The sequence below is a fragment of the Pristis pectinata genome, chromosome 19 (assembly GCF_009764475.1).
Source record: "Pristis pectinata isolate sPriPec2 chromosome 19, sPriPec2.1.pri, whole genome shotgun sequence".
Lineage (NCBI taxonomy): Eukaryota > Metazoa > Chordata > Chondrichthyes > Rhinopristiformes > Pristidae > Pristis > Pristis pectinata.
Genome location: NC_067423.1, coordinates 4,187,153 through 4,204,172, shown reverse-complemented (window position 1 = coordinate 4,204,172; position 17,020 = coordinate 4,187,153). Strand labels below are relative to the sequence as shown.

The following is a 17,020-nucleotide window of genomic DNA, read 5'->3' as shown; positions in this document are numbered from 1 at the left end:
TCATGGTGAGATTACACAACCCCACACCCTGTCCTGTGGTGCAGATGTGCCCAGTCACAGCACCAGGCTACAGCCCATTGCCCTCTGGTTGCAATCTGTCTTCTGTCAGCTTGTCTGGAGGACAAAGAGAGTCAGGGTGGGGTGAGGACAAGGTGTCAGATTGAACCTGAGGCATGATTGAATGCAGCAGAGATGTGTGAAAGATGGACCTAACTTGCAAGTGACAGTAGTTCTACCTTCCTTAAAAAGCAGGTGTGAAAATCAGAATCATTTATGTCATGTACCACTGAAGTATTTTGGCACAGAACAATTGAGAGCTAGAAATGCCACATCATTCACAATGATTAGAACTCAAAAATGAGTTTTAATCAATCTGAATTACTTTTTAATTCAAATGGTCGATGGTTTGTCTTGGTGGAACTAGTTGAGGGGAAATTGTCATGAATTCCCCCTGTGATTATTTGTGAGTATACAGATGGGGCCAAGTTTCACTGGAAGGATAAGCAAACCAATGTCAGTGTCCTTTCCCCGAGCCAACATCCCCAGTACTGAGACCCCAGTTACTCGTAGTCAGCTTCATTGAGCAGGCCACGATGTTGGCATGCAACAAACAATCTTCTAGAGGAACTCAGCAGGTCGAGCAGCATCTGTGGAAGGAAAGGAATTGCCGACGTGGTTTCGGGTTCAAACCCTGCATCGGGGTGAGACAGGAGTCGAAGGTGATTGGTGGACTGAGGAGGGGTGAAGGGTGATGGGCAGGTTGCACCAGGCAGGGGAGGGGAGAGACTGGAGTTTGGAGACAGTGGCAGGTGGATGATAGATGGAGGCGAACAAAGAAATAAAAAAATATGAGAGGCAAATGGAGAGAGGAGGGGAGGGTGAGGGTTGGAGACGGCTGCTGGAGGGAGATAAGCAGGAACACAAAGGGCTCCCAGTGCTGGACTCGGATAAATGAGTGAGAGAGAATGGGGCCTGTTAGGGGAGAGGTGTATGGCAGATGGAACCAGAACCAGATGGGGAGGTGGGAAAGCCTGTGGGTGAACTATGTGTGTAGTGGGTTCGCGTGCCCAACACCAGACACTACTGCAAGCTTTATCACAGGAAGTAGGTACCATGTGACTAGAGAAAAAGATTCAAGGATGTTCTCAAAGCTTCCTTGAAAGAAATGCACCATCCCCCAATGGCACCAGCAACCTCCGGACCATGACTGCTCAAAGTGAAGAGAGAGCATCCAAGATGGCATTGAGGACTTTGAGGCCATGCATCAGGATCTCACAGAGACCCCGTGTAAGCAACGGCTGGACCAGACCACCTCACATCTACGGTAGAGTCAAAGTTCTCACATTAACCGCCTCAGCACCCACAGAACAGAAGTGGAGGCAAGTGATTCTCAGTCCTGAGGGACAGCCTAGTCTAAATGTTCATGCTTTAATTGTGAGTGAGGGCAGCTAACTGGTAACAGAGCATGCAATGTACAACCACGAGACATTGGTAACATTAGAATTTATTGCACTTGTATCTGTGTAGATTTGACTACAAAATATAAGTTTCATAGATTAACAAAATGACCGACATCATGTTTAATTATCACTTTAGTTAGCTTTATATTTAAAAAAGCACACTAGTGCTGAGTGCCAGCATCAGTTGTGGTGCTTGATGCAATGAGTTAATAATTCATGTTAAACTTCTGACAAAGTCAAAACCAACAAGAAACATTGGGGTTAATATTTATTCTGTTAGATTTTTATATTCTACATGCAGTTGTGGTACAGGTTTATTAATACAAAGAAAAGTAATATAGTAAAAAGGAAATTAAACAGCACGACTATTTCAAGAGAAAATGGCAGTGTTTCAAGCGTGTTACAGACTTTAAAATGGATTTAGTTTAAATCTAACCTAAGGGAAAGGATTTTAATAGGCTGACATTGGCTGTTTCTTTGTAGGCTGGTATTATTCATGGAAGACTGTCACTTGCAACGTTATTATATTTCTTCACAAAACATTGACTTTATTAATAAAATTAGAATTTCTAAATTTATTAAAAATGGAAAGATACTGTATTTACCAAAGCTGTGTATGCCCCCTAGAAGCCATTACATTAAACCTAAAATATAGTTTGATCTCTCTGCTACTTTACTATAAAACACGTCTCTATTAGAGGTACAACACTTTGCTTAAACCATTAACATGCACCTTCACTCTGAGGAACCAGCTTGTGACTTTCTTTTAATAAATGTAACGGTTGTATTGATACGATGGGTAAAGGCCATCATAATGCCATTGACGCCACGATTCAACCCTTTCGCGATTCCTTTCGTATTGTTCTGTGGAATGATTTGGAAAAGAAAATACATCAGATTGAAATTGTTAATTAGGTCCCCATGAGGATTATTGTGACCACCATTCCAAGGTGGCAATAACTCAGATTTGCTCTTGTACTGGCTGTTGCTGCGCTAAGAAACCTCATGATATAGAAAATAGTGTTTTTAAAAACAATTGTGTCAATGGAAAAAGGGGGTTAGGGGCTAGAGAGTTTCAGACTCACAATAACAAAGTTATTTTTCCTGCAGGATTTTCAAAAATATGTGTTTTTAACAGCTACAAGTTTATTTTGTTGCTATAAGCTTAAATACTAAAATACCATCTATCACTCCTCTTTCTTTCCAGTCCTAATGAAGGGTCTCTGGGCCCGTACGCGATGGAGTTCAGAAGGATGAGGGGGGATCTCATTGAAACCTACCGGATACTGAGAGGCCTGGACAGAGTGGATGTGGAGAGGATGTTTCCATCAGTGGGAGAGTCCAGGATCCGAGGGCACAGCCTCAGAATAAAGGGACGTCCCTTTAGAATTAAGTTGAGGAGGAATTTCTTCAGCCAGAGGGTGGTGAATCTGTGGCATTCATTTCCACAGAGGGCTGTGGAGGCCAAGTCATTGGGTGTATTTAAGGCAGAGATTGATTCTTGATTGGTCAGGGGGTTAAGGGTTATGGGGAGGTGGCGGGAGAATGGGGTTGAAAAAAATCAACCATGATTGAACGGTGGAGCAGACTCAATGGGCTGAATGGCCTAATTCTGCTCCTATATCTATTGGTCTAAGCCCCTGCTGAGAATCACAATAACATACTAATTGCTGTGCAACATTTCGCAGCAATAATTTTAAAGCGTTTTTGCCCAACATTGCCCTTTTTTATTTCAGGAAATCCAAGTGGACATTAGGAATATTTGCAGCCCTCCAAAGAAAGGGTGAACTTCGGTTTCCAGGTGTCTGTCCTGAGTAAGTCATTGACTTGGCAAGTTAAAGGTGTTAGCCATCTATTTGTTCATTTCTTCAGGTTCATGAATAAACCCAATGCTTTCACACCCTGGATGAGTTGCGTATGCCATCTCAATGCCTGTTTTCTCTTGTTTGATAAACTATTTAGCATGAGAAAGGGCATGGGACAGGACTGCTCTCCTTCACTTAATGGTGAAGATAACGTAATCTGGAGCTACACTGAAAGTTGTTTGATGAACTACTCCAGATGTTACTAATGCACCTGACAGCTCTTGCTCCATCCCTTCCACCCCCCCCCCCCGCCCCCCACCAGCCATCTCCCTTCTTTCTTTCCAGTCCTAATGAAGGGTCTCGACCCGAAACGTCGACTGTCCATCTCCCTCCACAGATGCTGCCCGACCCGCTGAGTTGCTCCAGATTCCAGCGTCTGCAGTCTCGTGTCTCCACTAATCCATCAATTGCTTATTGTAATAGTTTAAATTTATGTGCAATTTAAGGTACTGCTTCTAACATTTTGCTCCACTTGTTATTTTGCTACATTTGCATGAAGGATGCTGTTTCATTATCTTAATAATTATATAAACTTCCTTCTCATGTGAAATCTACCACAAACGCTAAGTACTGATTGCACAGTTTCTGAATCTGGGGAATAATTCGGAACACAGTGGTTCAAAATAGACTACATGAAAATACTTAAAGTTCTGTGGACTGATGAGCTCCTCTATACTCCTGGCAAACTCGTTATATTTACTGAACAATCGATTGTCAGAAATAGTAGCTGTAGACTCAACATTTTGTACTTGGGCATGGTTTTGTGTCATTGACCTCTCATTTGACCCTGACCCAAGCTTCATCCTGATAACCACCACTACCTTCACCTCTATAATCTTCTAAGTCTCTGTCCCTGCCTCTGCTATTTTTTGCAATCCCTGTAACTCCTGCCCCTATGATACCTACCTGTAGCCATTGCCTGTGATCTAGTAGCAAAATGAAATGTTCTTGGTCAATATGCAGCTGCATAAAGATAGAGAATAGCTGGAAATTCTCAATAGGAGGGTTGTGGACAGAACTGGCCTGAAATTTTAACTCCACCTCTCTCAGTGGATGCTGCCTGACCTGCTGAGAATTTCCAGCATTGTTTTTATCTCAGGTTTCCAGTAGCTGCAGCTTTGTGCCCAGCAGGTATCTGCAAAGTGCTGGTCCGATGGTCCATCTCTTGTGCCTGCACTTGCTACAACCTGGCAGGCTAGTGCTAACAAATTTCTACATCAATGTGTCGATGACAATAAGGAGAAAAGGAAGATGTTGCCCATATAAATATCAAATCATTCTTTGTGTCTCTTTTGTTATCATCAGCTTGAATGATAATGGTATGAGGACTGGAATACCTCACATTTTATTTCAGACAGCTCGTGGTCTGCCACATCATGGTTAAACAGAGTAATACAGCACAGAAACAGGCTCTTCAGCTCAACTCGTCCATGCCGACCAAGGTTCCCATCCAAGCTAACCCCATTTGCCTGCGTTTGGCCCCTATCCCTCTAAACCTTTCCTATCCATGAACCTGTCCAAATACCTTTTAAATCCTGTTATTGTACCTGCCTCAACCACTTCCTCTGGCAGCTCGTTCCACATACCCACCACCCTCTGTAGAAAAAGTTGCCCCTCAGGTTTCTATTTCTCCCCTCACCCTAAACCTATGTCCTCTAGTTCTTGATTCCCTTTCGTAGAACATAGAACAATACAGCACAGGTACAGGCCCTTTGGCCCATGATGTCTGTGCCAAGCAGAATGCTAATTAAACTAATCCAATCTGCCATCTCACAGTCTATATCCCTCTATTCCCTGCCTGTTCAGTTGTCTGTCTAAATGCCTCAAATGCCACTATCATATCTTCCACCACTCCCCTGGGCAGCCTGCTCCAGGCACCCACCACTGTGTAAAACAAAAAATTTCCTTGTAAATCTCCTTCAAACATTCCTCTTCTCACTTTAAAGCTATGCCCTCTAGTATTTGACATTTCTACCCTGGGGGATAAAAAAAGACTACCTACTCTATCTATGCCTCTCATAATCTTATAAACTTCTATCAGGTCTCCCCTCAGCCTCTGATGCTGCAGAGAAAAAAAAAATCCAAGTTTGTCCAACCTCTCCTTATAGCTAATACTCTCTAATCCAGGTATTCGTCCTACCCTCAAATCATCTTCATCACCTCCTCATAAAACCCAATCAAGTTTGTAAGACATGACCTCCCCCACATAAAGCCATGCTGATTATCCCTAATCAGGCAACACTTTTCCAAATGTGAGTAAATCCTATCCCTAAGAATCTTCTTCAATAGCTTCCATACCACTGATGAGAGGCTCACTGGTGAATAATTTCCTGGATTATCTTTACTGCCCTTCTTAGTCAAAGGAACAACATTGGCTACACTCCAGTCCTCTGGGACCTCACTTGAGGCTAGAAAATATAGAAAGATCTTTGTCAAGCCCCACCAATCTCCTCTTTTGCCTCTCTCAATAACCTAGGATAGATCCCATCAGACCTTGGGGATTTATCCACCCCAAGTTCTACAATAAACCCAACACGTCCTCCTGTTTGATTTCAACATGGCCTGTGTGCATTCACCCTATCTATGCCCCATAATTTTATCCATTTCTATAAGGTCACCCCTTAGTCTCCTGGCCCCAAGTTCTGTGCACTGCAGTGTCACCAGTTCTCCAACCAACCATTTTAGCACCAAGTCAGGCCACTGGTTTCTGATTGCTCAGTTCTTGTAGGATCTTTGCCTCCAGCAGCACAAGAGAAGTATTGCCTATTGTACTGAAGACACTCCCAGTCTCTAAATACTGATCTCCAGTCTTGCTCCATTAAAGAAGTTTTGCTGATGTTGGTCTACCAGTTTATCCTTTCACCCAGACGTACAATCTTCCTTCCCTCCCCCCAGTCTCCTCTGCACTCTGAAGCCTTGCTTCTTGGCATTATCCGTAGCATTCTGAATGGGTCATAAAGAATGCATCAAAAATGTGCAGGTTAACTCTACCCTGGGTTCTATTCCAGGTTATGTCATAAATTCACTGTAAAAATTCACAGAAATATAATTCACTCCTGACCACAAACACCAACGTGGTCAAGGGCAGTGGGTGCAGTGGAGCACCACTACCTGCAGGATACACTCCACGTTACACACCTTCCTGACTTGGAAATGTATCACCTGTTCTAAATTCTGGGGCTCCCTCCCAACATCACAGTGGGAGCAGCTTCACCACACAGGCTGCAGAGGTTCAAGGAGCCTCATCATCACCACCTTCCCAATGGCAATGAGGGTTGGGTAATAAACATTGGCCTTGCCAGCGAGACCATAAGATATCGCAGCAAAATTAGGCCATTCGGCCCATCGAGTGCTCCGCCATTCAATCATGGCTGAGTTTTGTTTTAAACCCTACTCTCCTGCCTTCTCCCTGTAACCCTTAACCCCCTTACCATTCAAGACTCTGTCAATCTCTGCCTTAAATACACCCAATGACTTGGTCTCCAAAGCCGTCTATGGCAAAGAATTCCACAGATTCATCACCCTCTGGCTGAAGAAATTCCTCCTCATCTCAATTCTAAAGGGACGTCCCTTTATTGAGGCTGGGCCCTCAAATCCTGGACTCTCCCACTGATGGAAACATCCTCTCCACGTCCACTCTAGGTCATTCAGTATTCTGTAGATTTCAGTGAGATCCCCCTCATCCTTCTGAACTCTATCGAGTACAGGCCCAAAGACATCAAATGCTCCTCAAAGGTTAACCCTTTCATTCCTGAGATCATTCTTGTGAACCTCTAGACCCTCTCCAGGGCCAGCACATCCAGGACCCAAAATTGCTCACAATATTCCGAATGCAGTCTGCCAACACCTTATAAAGCCTCAGCACTACATCCCTGCTTTTATGTTCTCATCCTCTTGGAATGTCCAGATCCCAAAAACTAATACATTGAAAAAGAACAACATAAACAATTTAACACAGTCTACTTTGCTGTTGTAATATCAGTTTGAGTCGCAGAAGTTCAAAGACCGGGCATGTCAGCAGGAAGCATTTTTTGTGGATTAAGTTGGTTGGACAATGGTTGACACTGCCAAACACACACAGAAACAGCAGAATCCCAGTAGAGACCCTGTCTGTTTGGGGAAAGAAGGGAAATTCAATCAGAAATCCAGAGGGAGCCAACATCATACATGATTACACACTCAGGGTGTCTGAGATCAGGATCTTACATGGACAACATTGCAAGTGTAAAAGAAAGTAGGAATAGTTCTTAAACTTTGGAGGTTTTGAAAAGCAATTAATACAGGTCGGGCCATTAGTTCACCTGGAATGCTTTCCAGTTTCACTTATCACCTGGATTTACTTTGACTTCTTACCATCTTGCTCCTCCTCCACGTAGTTTTCCCACTCATACAACTGCTCCTCGTGATATTCCTTCCTCCGTTCGTCAGCAGCAAGCCTCTGTCGGTGTTCAGCTGCGGGCAAGATTATTTTAACGATTAATACAAAACCTGACTTGAAAACGGAAATGCTCAGCAGGTCAGGCAGCATTTGTGGAGAGAGAGTCAGGGTTAAAGTGACAAATCAAAGACCTTTCATCAGAATAGTTGAGATTGAAGTTCACTGACCAGAAACATTCTGCTCCTCCAGTTCCATCCTTTCAGAAGCCACTCACTTATTGGTTTCCCATTAAATTCTGATCTCATAATAATGGCTTGGAAATTTAGAAATATTTCTTCTCGGTGGTCCTAGTTAGGTAGACCTTGGACATCATGTGTTCACCCCAGTGACTAAGAAATAGTCGGCACCATCCTACCCACACTTTGTCGCAGCCTCTGATGGGGCTGGGGGGTGGCTTCACCGGGTCTGTGGCATCACTGGGGATGCCGGTGACTGGGTCATGCAGTTAAGCAGCTGACTTGTGGAACTTGGCAGGATCAGAGCATTTGCTATTTATTTTCATTTTATTTCACTTAACTAACAGCACACTTTAAAAAAACTTGTAAAATCTCCACTCTAAAACCACAATCCAATGGCTGCTCATTTGGGTTAAACCTGAAAAAATTTTGATCTGAGGTAAAACAGCCAATTATAAAAGGCACAGTTACAGTAGGTCACTTCTAAAATCCTTACCAATTCTCTTATCTGCATTATATACTACACAAAAACATGTTCAGTTCACACTCACCAATCCAATGAAATAAATATGACCAATCTGGGCAGCTTAATTAAAGCATGATAATGGTTTGCAATCCTCAAAGACAAACCAGGCACTATCCTCACTATGTGTAGACCTACTCTTCACTGACAGAGTGGATATTCATGCTCAGATTATTAGGGACCGAGCAGCTTTTCCGTAAACGGGAGAAAGATGCCCCATCCTGCTCTCCGTCACTCCAGCTACAGACCCTGGCACTGTTCGACCTCGAGAACAAATTTCCTACACCATTCCCTTGGACAAGGACCATATTCTTGACCAAAGCACTAAAGACAACACTAAAAGTGAAGGAAAGGAATAGTTGGGAAGCGAAACAAGTGACACTGTTATCAAAAAAGCTGCAGGTAAGTACATCATCCCTGAATAAGATACAAGATGCAGATGGCACAGAGGGTTGTAGACTCAGCCAGCTCCATCCCAGTCACAACCCTCCCCACCATCAAGGACATCTTCAAGAGGCGGTACCTCAAGAAGGCGGCATCCATCACTAAGGACCCTCACCATTCCAGGACATGCCCTCTTGTTACCACCATCGGGGAGGAGGTACAGGAGCCTGAAGACCCACACTCAATGATTCAGGAACAGCTTCTTCCCCTCCGCCATCATATTTCTGAACGGTCCATGAACCCATAAACACTACCTTGTTATTCCTTTTTCTTTGCACTATTTATTTGTTTTTGTTATTTATAGTAATTTTGTGTCTTTGCACTGTACTGCTGCCACAAAACAACAAATTTCAGGTCATCTAAGTCAGTGATAAATCTGATTCTGTCACAACATCCTGGATTGTGGTGGTACATTCAATGATGGGCATATTTTCTTTACATTTGTAGAGCCCTGCATAAAGCTGTTAATAGTGTGTCAGACCACAGCCCACAATGTCTGTGCCAACCATGATGCCAGATTAAACCAATCCCATCTGCCTGCACGTGGTCCATATCCCTCCACTTCCTGCACGTTCATGCATCTGTCTAGCTGACTTTTAAACACCACTGTTCTGTCTGCCTCCACCCCTGGCAGCACATTCCAGGCACCCACCACCCTTGGTGTAAAAAAAAACTTACCTCGCACATCTCCTTTAAACTTTCCCCCTTTCACCATAAAGCTATGCCCTCCAGTATTTGACATTTCTACCCTGGGAAAAAGATGCTGACCATCTAAAGCATTAACTCTTTCCATCTGGTCAGCGTCAGGCTGGGCAGCGCTTGTGAAGATGGAAACGGGTAATGATTCAAGATGATTACTTTTCATCAGAATCTAATCTTGACCTTGTGCACCACTATTAAATCTTCTCTCAACCCTTTTGTTCCAAGTTCTTGTGAATCATTGGGAGCTCCTCAAATACGTCATCAAATTTGGCATGGACAAAATTAGTTACAAGAATCCTCACATTTGTTGGCAGAAGTCCTCGTGTGGTTGGTATTTCTCCTTCTGTGTTCCTGATAAAAACGTTTGGAACCTTTGACACTCACCAATTTTTAATCAATGTACCATAGAAAGCATCCTATCCGGATGCACCACGGGTTGGTACGGCAACTGCTCTGCCCGTGACCACAAGAAACTGCAGGGAGTTGTGGACACAGCTCAGCACATCACGGAAACCAGCCTCCCCTCCATGGACTCTGTCTATACTTCTCGCTGCCTCGGTAAAGCAGCCAGCATAGTCAAAGACCACACCTACCCCAGACCTTCCTCACTCCACCCCACCATTGGGCAGAAGATGCAAAAGCCTGAAAGTACCACCAGGCTCAAGGACAGCTTCCACCCCACATAAGACTATTGAGCAGTCTCCTGGTACAAGATGGACTCTTGACCTCACAGTCTACCTCATCATGGCCCTTGCACCATATTGTCTGCCTGCACTGCACTTCCTCTGTAACACTTTATTCTGCATTCTGTTATTGCTTTTCCCTTGTACTACCTCGATGCAATGAAGTGATCTGTATGAACAGTATGCAAGACAAGTTTTTCACTGCACCTCGGTACACATGACAATAATAAACCAATTTAAGCCAGGGCAATGCACTGATGCTGGAGAGAGAATCAAGTTTTGATCTTGCAGACAATTTAGAATGGAGGGTTCAGACACCAGCAACAGCAGTTCATTCACTGAATCCCCTTGCAGAGGCTTGAATGACTGATGAATACACTGGCTGAAGGAAGCTCAATGCAAGCTCACAGTGGCCCCTCTATCAGCTGCAGACGGTGGAGATTGTTGACTTGTGATACTTGGCAGGATTAAATCACCTGTAACACTTTTCTCATTTTTTAACCAGAAAACAGATAAACTATCACTTTGTTCACAATGTACTATCACGATTCAAATGATCTTAAAGCCATTAAAAGACTTAAAAATAATTTAAAATTAAATAAATTAAAAAATTAACTGATGAAATCCTAAATGTATGTTCTGTTTGAAAAGAATAGCCTTACAGTTTCAGACAGAGACCTCTAAAAAGAACTAAAGCCAATATTTCTGTTAATACTCCAAAAGATTTAGAATTGGATTGATTCAGTTGGAATTTCAATCAAGCAGCCGAAATGGTTATGGCCCTTAATTCCAAATTAGTCTACATCAATTTCAGTTTCTGTGAATTTGTTGGATAGCAAATCAAAGGTTGTTTTCTTAGTAACAGATGTGCTTTTCACATGAATATGAAGCAAAGGTTAAATTGGCGACTCCCCAATGTAGTTTCCAGCCACTTGTATCACATGAACGCTTTCTGGGTAGAGAGGGGAGTTGGGGAAGGGTTGGAGGGCAGGGCAGTGGGAGATGTGGCATTTGCCAGCATTGTGAAGTAGTTTACTTCCACCAACTACTGAGGTCCAGTGGCTTCCCAGCTGAATTTCCCAGGGGCTAGTATCATGCTCCTCAGGTTTTGAAAACTGTGTCCAAGACTGCAGCTCCAGTAATCTTCACTGGAACCACAAGTTTATAGATTGAGGCTGCTTGGTGAGTGGCAGCAGTGATAGAGGTTGGTATGTCTGGGAATGGGATGTACGGGCTTGTTGGTAGCCCTGGTGAGTGTTTGTGAGTCAGCATCCCTCTCTCAGTCAAAGCTCCTGTGGTGTAGAAAATGCATGCTGCACTTTCTGAGGGAACTAGGGCTTTACTCTTTGGAGAGGAGGATGAGGGGAGACATGATAGAGGTGTACAAAATATTAAGAGGAATAGATAGAGTGGACAGCCAGCGCCTCTTTCCCAGGGCATCAATGCTCAATACAAGAAGGCATGGCTTTAAAGTAATGGGTGGGAAGTTCAGGGGAGATATCAGAGGAAGGTGTTTTACCCAGAGAGTGGTTGGGGCATGGAATGTGCTGCCTGGGGTGGCGGTGGAGGCAGGTACATTGGTCAAATTCAAGGGATAAGCATATGGAGGAATTTAAAATAGGGCAATATGTGGGAGGAAGGGGTTAGATAGTCTTAGGCGAGGTTTAAAGGTCGGCACAATGTTGTGGGCCGAAGGGCCTTATTGTGCTGTACTGTTCTATGATTCCCTTCACAGCATGTAGATGGTGGTGAATCTCTGGAATTCCCTTCCCCACCAGGTCGTGAGGCTAAACCAACAGGAGGTATTTGTAGAGGAGGCAGAAAACTTCTTGAAGGATCATGGAATGAAGGACCATGGAGAATTGGAGGTGAGGGGAAGATCATCCGTATTGAATGGTAGGGCAGGTTTGAGGGGCTGAGTGGCCTACTCCTGCTCCCATTTTCCTGTGTGGGTAAATGGACTTCAACAGTAACCTTTTGCTTGCGAATTTCACTGGATCGTGAAGGTTCATTGCAGAGACCGTGGTACCGTTCAGACTTTGAAGGCTCACGTTCACGCCATCCAGAGGTTCTCCCCGTCCTGGGAGCAACCCCGATTTTGTAAAGAGAGCACGGCTCTGGCACCTTTCACTGCCTTAAGGCATCCCAGGACTTCGCAGCCAATGGAATATTTGTGAAGTGCAGTCACTGCTGTGGGAAATATGGCAACCCATATGTGCACAGCAAGCTCCCACAAAAATACAAAGTAACTAGATAATGGGGTGGTGGGATCTCTCAAGGCCAGACTGGTCATCGGTTCAGCATGGAGACCTCCGAGAGTGAGGCGCTCCCTCGGCACCACGGCCCAGGAGGGCAGCTGGCTGGAATCTGCAAGAGGCGAGAGGGAGTGGAGAGACCACGGGGGATCAGTACAGTACCAGGCTCTACGTTATACCCACGTCAAGGCAACACATTGGGCTCCACCTAAGAGTCTGGAACATCTTGTGTACAATGGGTGGGAAGTTCAAGGGAGATATCAGAGGAAGGTTTTTTACCCAGAGAGTGGTTGGGGCATGGAATGTGCTGCCAGGGGCAGTGGTGGAGGCAGGTACATTGGTCAAATTCAACAGATTACTAGATAAGCATATGGAGGAATTTAACATAGGGAGATATGTGGGAGGAAGGGGTTAGATAGTCTTAGGTGTGGTTTGAAGGTTGGCACAACATTGTGGGCCGAAAGGCCTGTATTGCGCTGTACTGTTCTATAAATTCCGACTGTTGCAAAACGTCCCGCACAGATGTGTTCGGGCGGATACACCACGCAGATTCTGCACGGACCTCCGTTCCTCGGTCCGACCTCTGGAGGAGGTTTGTGGAGGCGTCTCTGCCCCAGCCCAGACTCCGGGTGACTGGGGAGGTGGTTCCTGGCCGGGGAACGGGACCCCGGCTGCAGGAGCTTGAGGGCGAATGGGATCCCAACGTGGGAACTCCCCAGTCAAACCCGGATCTCCCACCGGAGGGCCGCCCCCTTCCCCCAGACCCACGGGGGTCCAACCCCACTGTTCAGCCCCCGCAGACATCCCGTAACACAGCCCCGGGCACCACGTCCTGCTGCAGAGATCACAGCAAGTGTCCCCTTCACCAACCACCGCCTCACCCAGTGAGCCGGGACATTGGGGGTGGTCTGGGCTATCTTCAGTGTCCGGGACCTCTATAATCTGCAGATTTCAGCCGGAGAGACAAGAATGCGCCTGGAAACGCGCCGGCCGTGACATTTCCACATTAACTCCTCGGCTAATGGGGCTGAAATGGATCTGGCTTCCTAATGACGCGGGCAGACCACAGGCCAAGTATCTCCCCCTTCATTCCCTCCCTCCCGACTATTTCACTCCCTCCCCCCCCCTCCCCCCCCCCCCCCCACACACCCCTCCCTCTCCCTCATTACCCGCCAGTTCAGCCCTGGTGGATCGCCTGGTTCTCCGTTTCAGGAAGGTGGACGCGTTCTCCTCGGACATGAAGACGCGTCTTTTGCTGCCTGTGGAGTTAAGGGAGGGAGAGGGCGCCGTTAGTTTGCTGCCGGGGACGGGACGGGACGGGACGGGCCGAGCGGTGAAGGGTGCCGGAACGCTCCTTACTTTCAGAGTCCTGGGGCTCGCCGCCTCCGTCCGCACGGACCGCCGCTCCCTCCGCCTGGCTCAGAACTGCAAGAGACAGAAGGGAGGGTGAGACCCGCTGGGGCTGCTGCCCCGCTCCCCCCCCCCCCCCCCCACCCCACGGTCACCCCACGGAGCAGGGTCGGGGGGAGGAGTGGTGTGAAGCCGCCGAATGTCCCAGCTGCATTCAAACACAGACACTGGAATCTGGAGCAACACACAATCTGCTGCAGTAACTCAGCGGGAATTGTCGAGGTTTCGGGTTGAAACCCTACACCCAGCCCTGATGCAGGGAACCTTCGACAATCCCTCTCCCCCCCACAGACGCTGCTCGACCCGCTGAGTTCCTCCAGCAGATTGAGAGTTGCTGCAATAAAACTTTTATCAGTGTTTGTGCAAGTTCAGGGTCGCAGCGACGGATCGGAGGGACACTTGGATCGTTGTGTACTAATCACCACGGACCAGCACTTCCCCAGGGAGGGAGGGGGGAAGAGGGGGAGGGAGGGGGGAAGAGGGGGAGGGAGGGGGAGGGAGGGGGAGGGAGGGGGAGGGAGGGGGAGGGAGGGGGAGGGAGGGGGAGAGGGGGAGGGAGGGGGAGAGGGGGAGGGAGAGGGGAGGGAGAGAGGGGAGGGAGAGAGGGGAGGGAGAGAGGGGAGGGAGAGAGGGGAGAGGGGGAGGGAGAGGGGGAGGGAGAGGGGAGGGAGAGAGGGGAGGGAGGGGAGGGAGAGAGGGGAGGGAGAGAGGGGGAGGGGAGAGGGGGAGGGAGTTGGGGAGGGAGGGGGAGGGAGTTGGGGAGGGAGGGGGAGGGAGTTGGGGAGGGAGTTGGGGAGGGAGTTGGGGAGGGAGTTGGGGAGGGAGGGGGAGAGAGTTGGAAGGCACGGGACAAAAAGAGAGAGGGGGAGTGAGACAGAGGGAGGGAACCACAGAGGAAGGAGTAGATACAGGGGGCAGATAGCTAGTTAGCAGAGCGAGAGAGGAGACGGTAGCGGAGACTCGGGAGACCGCGGATGCTGGAGGAACTCAGCGGGTCAGGCAGCATCTGTGGAGCGAGAGAAACGGTCGGTTGAGTGGTGAGATAGCCACAGAGAGAGGGGTACGTTGGCAGAGTAACCCAGTCCCAGGGGCACTGCAGAAAGAGCCCCGATGCCCCGCTGAGGGGCAGGAGGGGGTTAGACGGTCAACCTACCCGCCAGCAGGACACCGGTGGCGGCGCAGCTGAGGACCACCAGTCGTTTCCACTGCATTGCGCCGGAGCTGTGGGTTCCCGGGGCGGCAGGTTCCCCAGATGTTGCTCGGGTGTTTGAGAGCAGCTGGGACTGGCGGCACCTCGGCGGGAGAGGGGCGGGACTGCGGCTCCCCCAGCTCCTCGGGAATGGTCCAGACAGCAGTGACAGTCCGACGGGGGCCGGGCTCCGGGCACCCGCAGCTCCGGCCACGCTGTGGGACCTGGGGCAAAGGAGGCGCCAGGGAAAGAAACTTGTAGTGGGCGCTTCTTGTGCTGGGATCTTTCTGCAGGTTCCTCAAAGAGTTAACGGGCGAGGGGGCAGAAGTCGCTGACGGTCCGAGAGAGTTAATGGGTGGGGGGAGGGGGGTGCGGTTAGTTCCCAAATATTCCATCGCACAATGTGTTGGGTGGAGGCGCAGAGCCCGGTGTCTGGGAACACCTTGTGGGGTCGGTGGGGTGGGGTCAGGGACTATGTCTATGGGGTTGAGTCGGGGTCAATGTCCGTGGGGTGGAGTCGGGGGTCTCTGTCCATGGGCTGGGGTCGGGGTTGCTCGGGATCGGCAGCACGAAGTGTAGGAGTTTGGACTCGCTCCGCAGTTTGTGGGGACCGGGCTCGGGGTTCAGGGGGCAGTGAGACCCGCAGCTGAGCTGTTCACCCGCCCCCAGCATCAGCGGAGGCTGTGTTCTGGTGAGCTCGGGGATTAGAGACAGTGAGGGGTTGGGGTTAGGGACACTGAGGGTGGTGGGGTTAGGGACACTGAGTGTGGTGGGGTTAGGGACACTGAGGGATTTTGGGGTTAGGGACACTGAGGGAGGTTGGGGTTAGGGGCACTGAGGGAGGTTGGGGTTAGGGGCACTGAGGGTGGTGGGGTTAGGGACAGGAGAATCGGTCTGGCTTCACACTAACCCCATACTGAAGAGCAGGACTGCTGCCTGTAACCTGGCCAGTGTTTATCCCCAAGGGTGACGATGGTTACAGCACAGAAGGAGGCCATTCGGCCCATTGAATCTATACCAGCAATTCCCCCAGTCCCACTCCTCCTCCCCAGAGCCCTGTAAATTCCTTCCTCTCACACCTTTACCTCCTCTACTCCCACACCCCAACACTCACTGGGTAAAAACATGGCTTTTATCATGTTGGTTTTTTAGCCAATCACCTTCATTCAACGTCCCCAGTTCTATACCCAATGGGAACAGTGTCTATGACCCCAACATTTACCCTTTACACCCACCATGTCTATACTGGTGCTGATATTAAATTCCTCTGTCACATCTCCTCACAACCCTCCTCTATCCCAAGGTGACACACCCAGTTTCTAAAGTCTATTTACAAAGGTCCCTCATCCCTGGAACCATTCTGGTAACACTACTGCACCCTCACCAAAGCATTCATGTCTCTCCTGAAGTTCAGCCCCCGGAACTGGATGCAATACTCCAGTTAAGTGTTTGTGGGAACTTGCTGGGCACAGATTGTGTCCTACAACAGTAACCGAACTTCAATAATACTTCATTGCTTGCAAAGTGCCTTGAAGGTATGAAAATACAGTATCTATAGATGTGGCGTATACTCAATGAAAACATAAAGAAGAAATAGACCTGGAAATTGCAATTAAAATAATATGGATTTTTCCCAATGATCAAACATAGTTGTTAATTCTGGGACATGCCCTCTTCTCGTTACTACCATCGGGCAGGAAGTACAGGACCCTGAAGACCCACACTCAATGATTCAGGAACAGCTTCTTCCCCTTTGCCATCAGATTTTGAACAGTCCATGAACACTACCTATTTACTTATTTTGTAATTTATAGTAAGTTTATGACTCCGCACCATACTGCTGCCACAAAACAACAAATTTCACGTCATCTCAGT

General features: G+C 47.7%; 1 protein-coding gene across 1 annotated transcript; it reads right to left on the bottom strand.

Moving 5' to 3' along the window:
* Nucleotides 1-1,575: 1,575 nt before the first annotated feature.
* Nucleotides 1,576-15,238, bottom strand: ucmaa (upper zone of growth plate and cartilage matrix associated a). Its single transcript, XM_052034031.1, has 5 exons — nt 15,110-15,238; nt 13,906-13,971; nt 13,716-13,805; nt 7,679-7,777; nt 1,576-2,324 (listed from the first exon to the last, which is right to left on the bottom strand). Exons 1-5 carry the CDS (start codon nt 15,165-15,167, stop codon nt 2,227-2,229), a joined length of 411 nt encoding a protein of 136 aa, XP_051889991.1. The 5' UTR covers nt 15,168-15,238; the 3' UTR covers nt 1,576-2,226.
* Nucleotides 15,239-17,020: the final 1,782 nt, after the last annotated feature.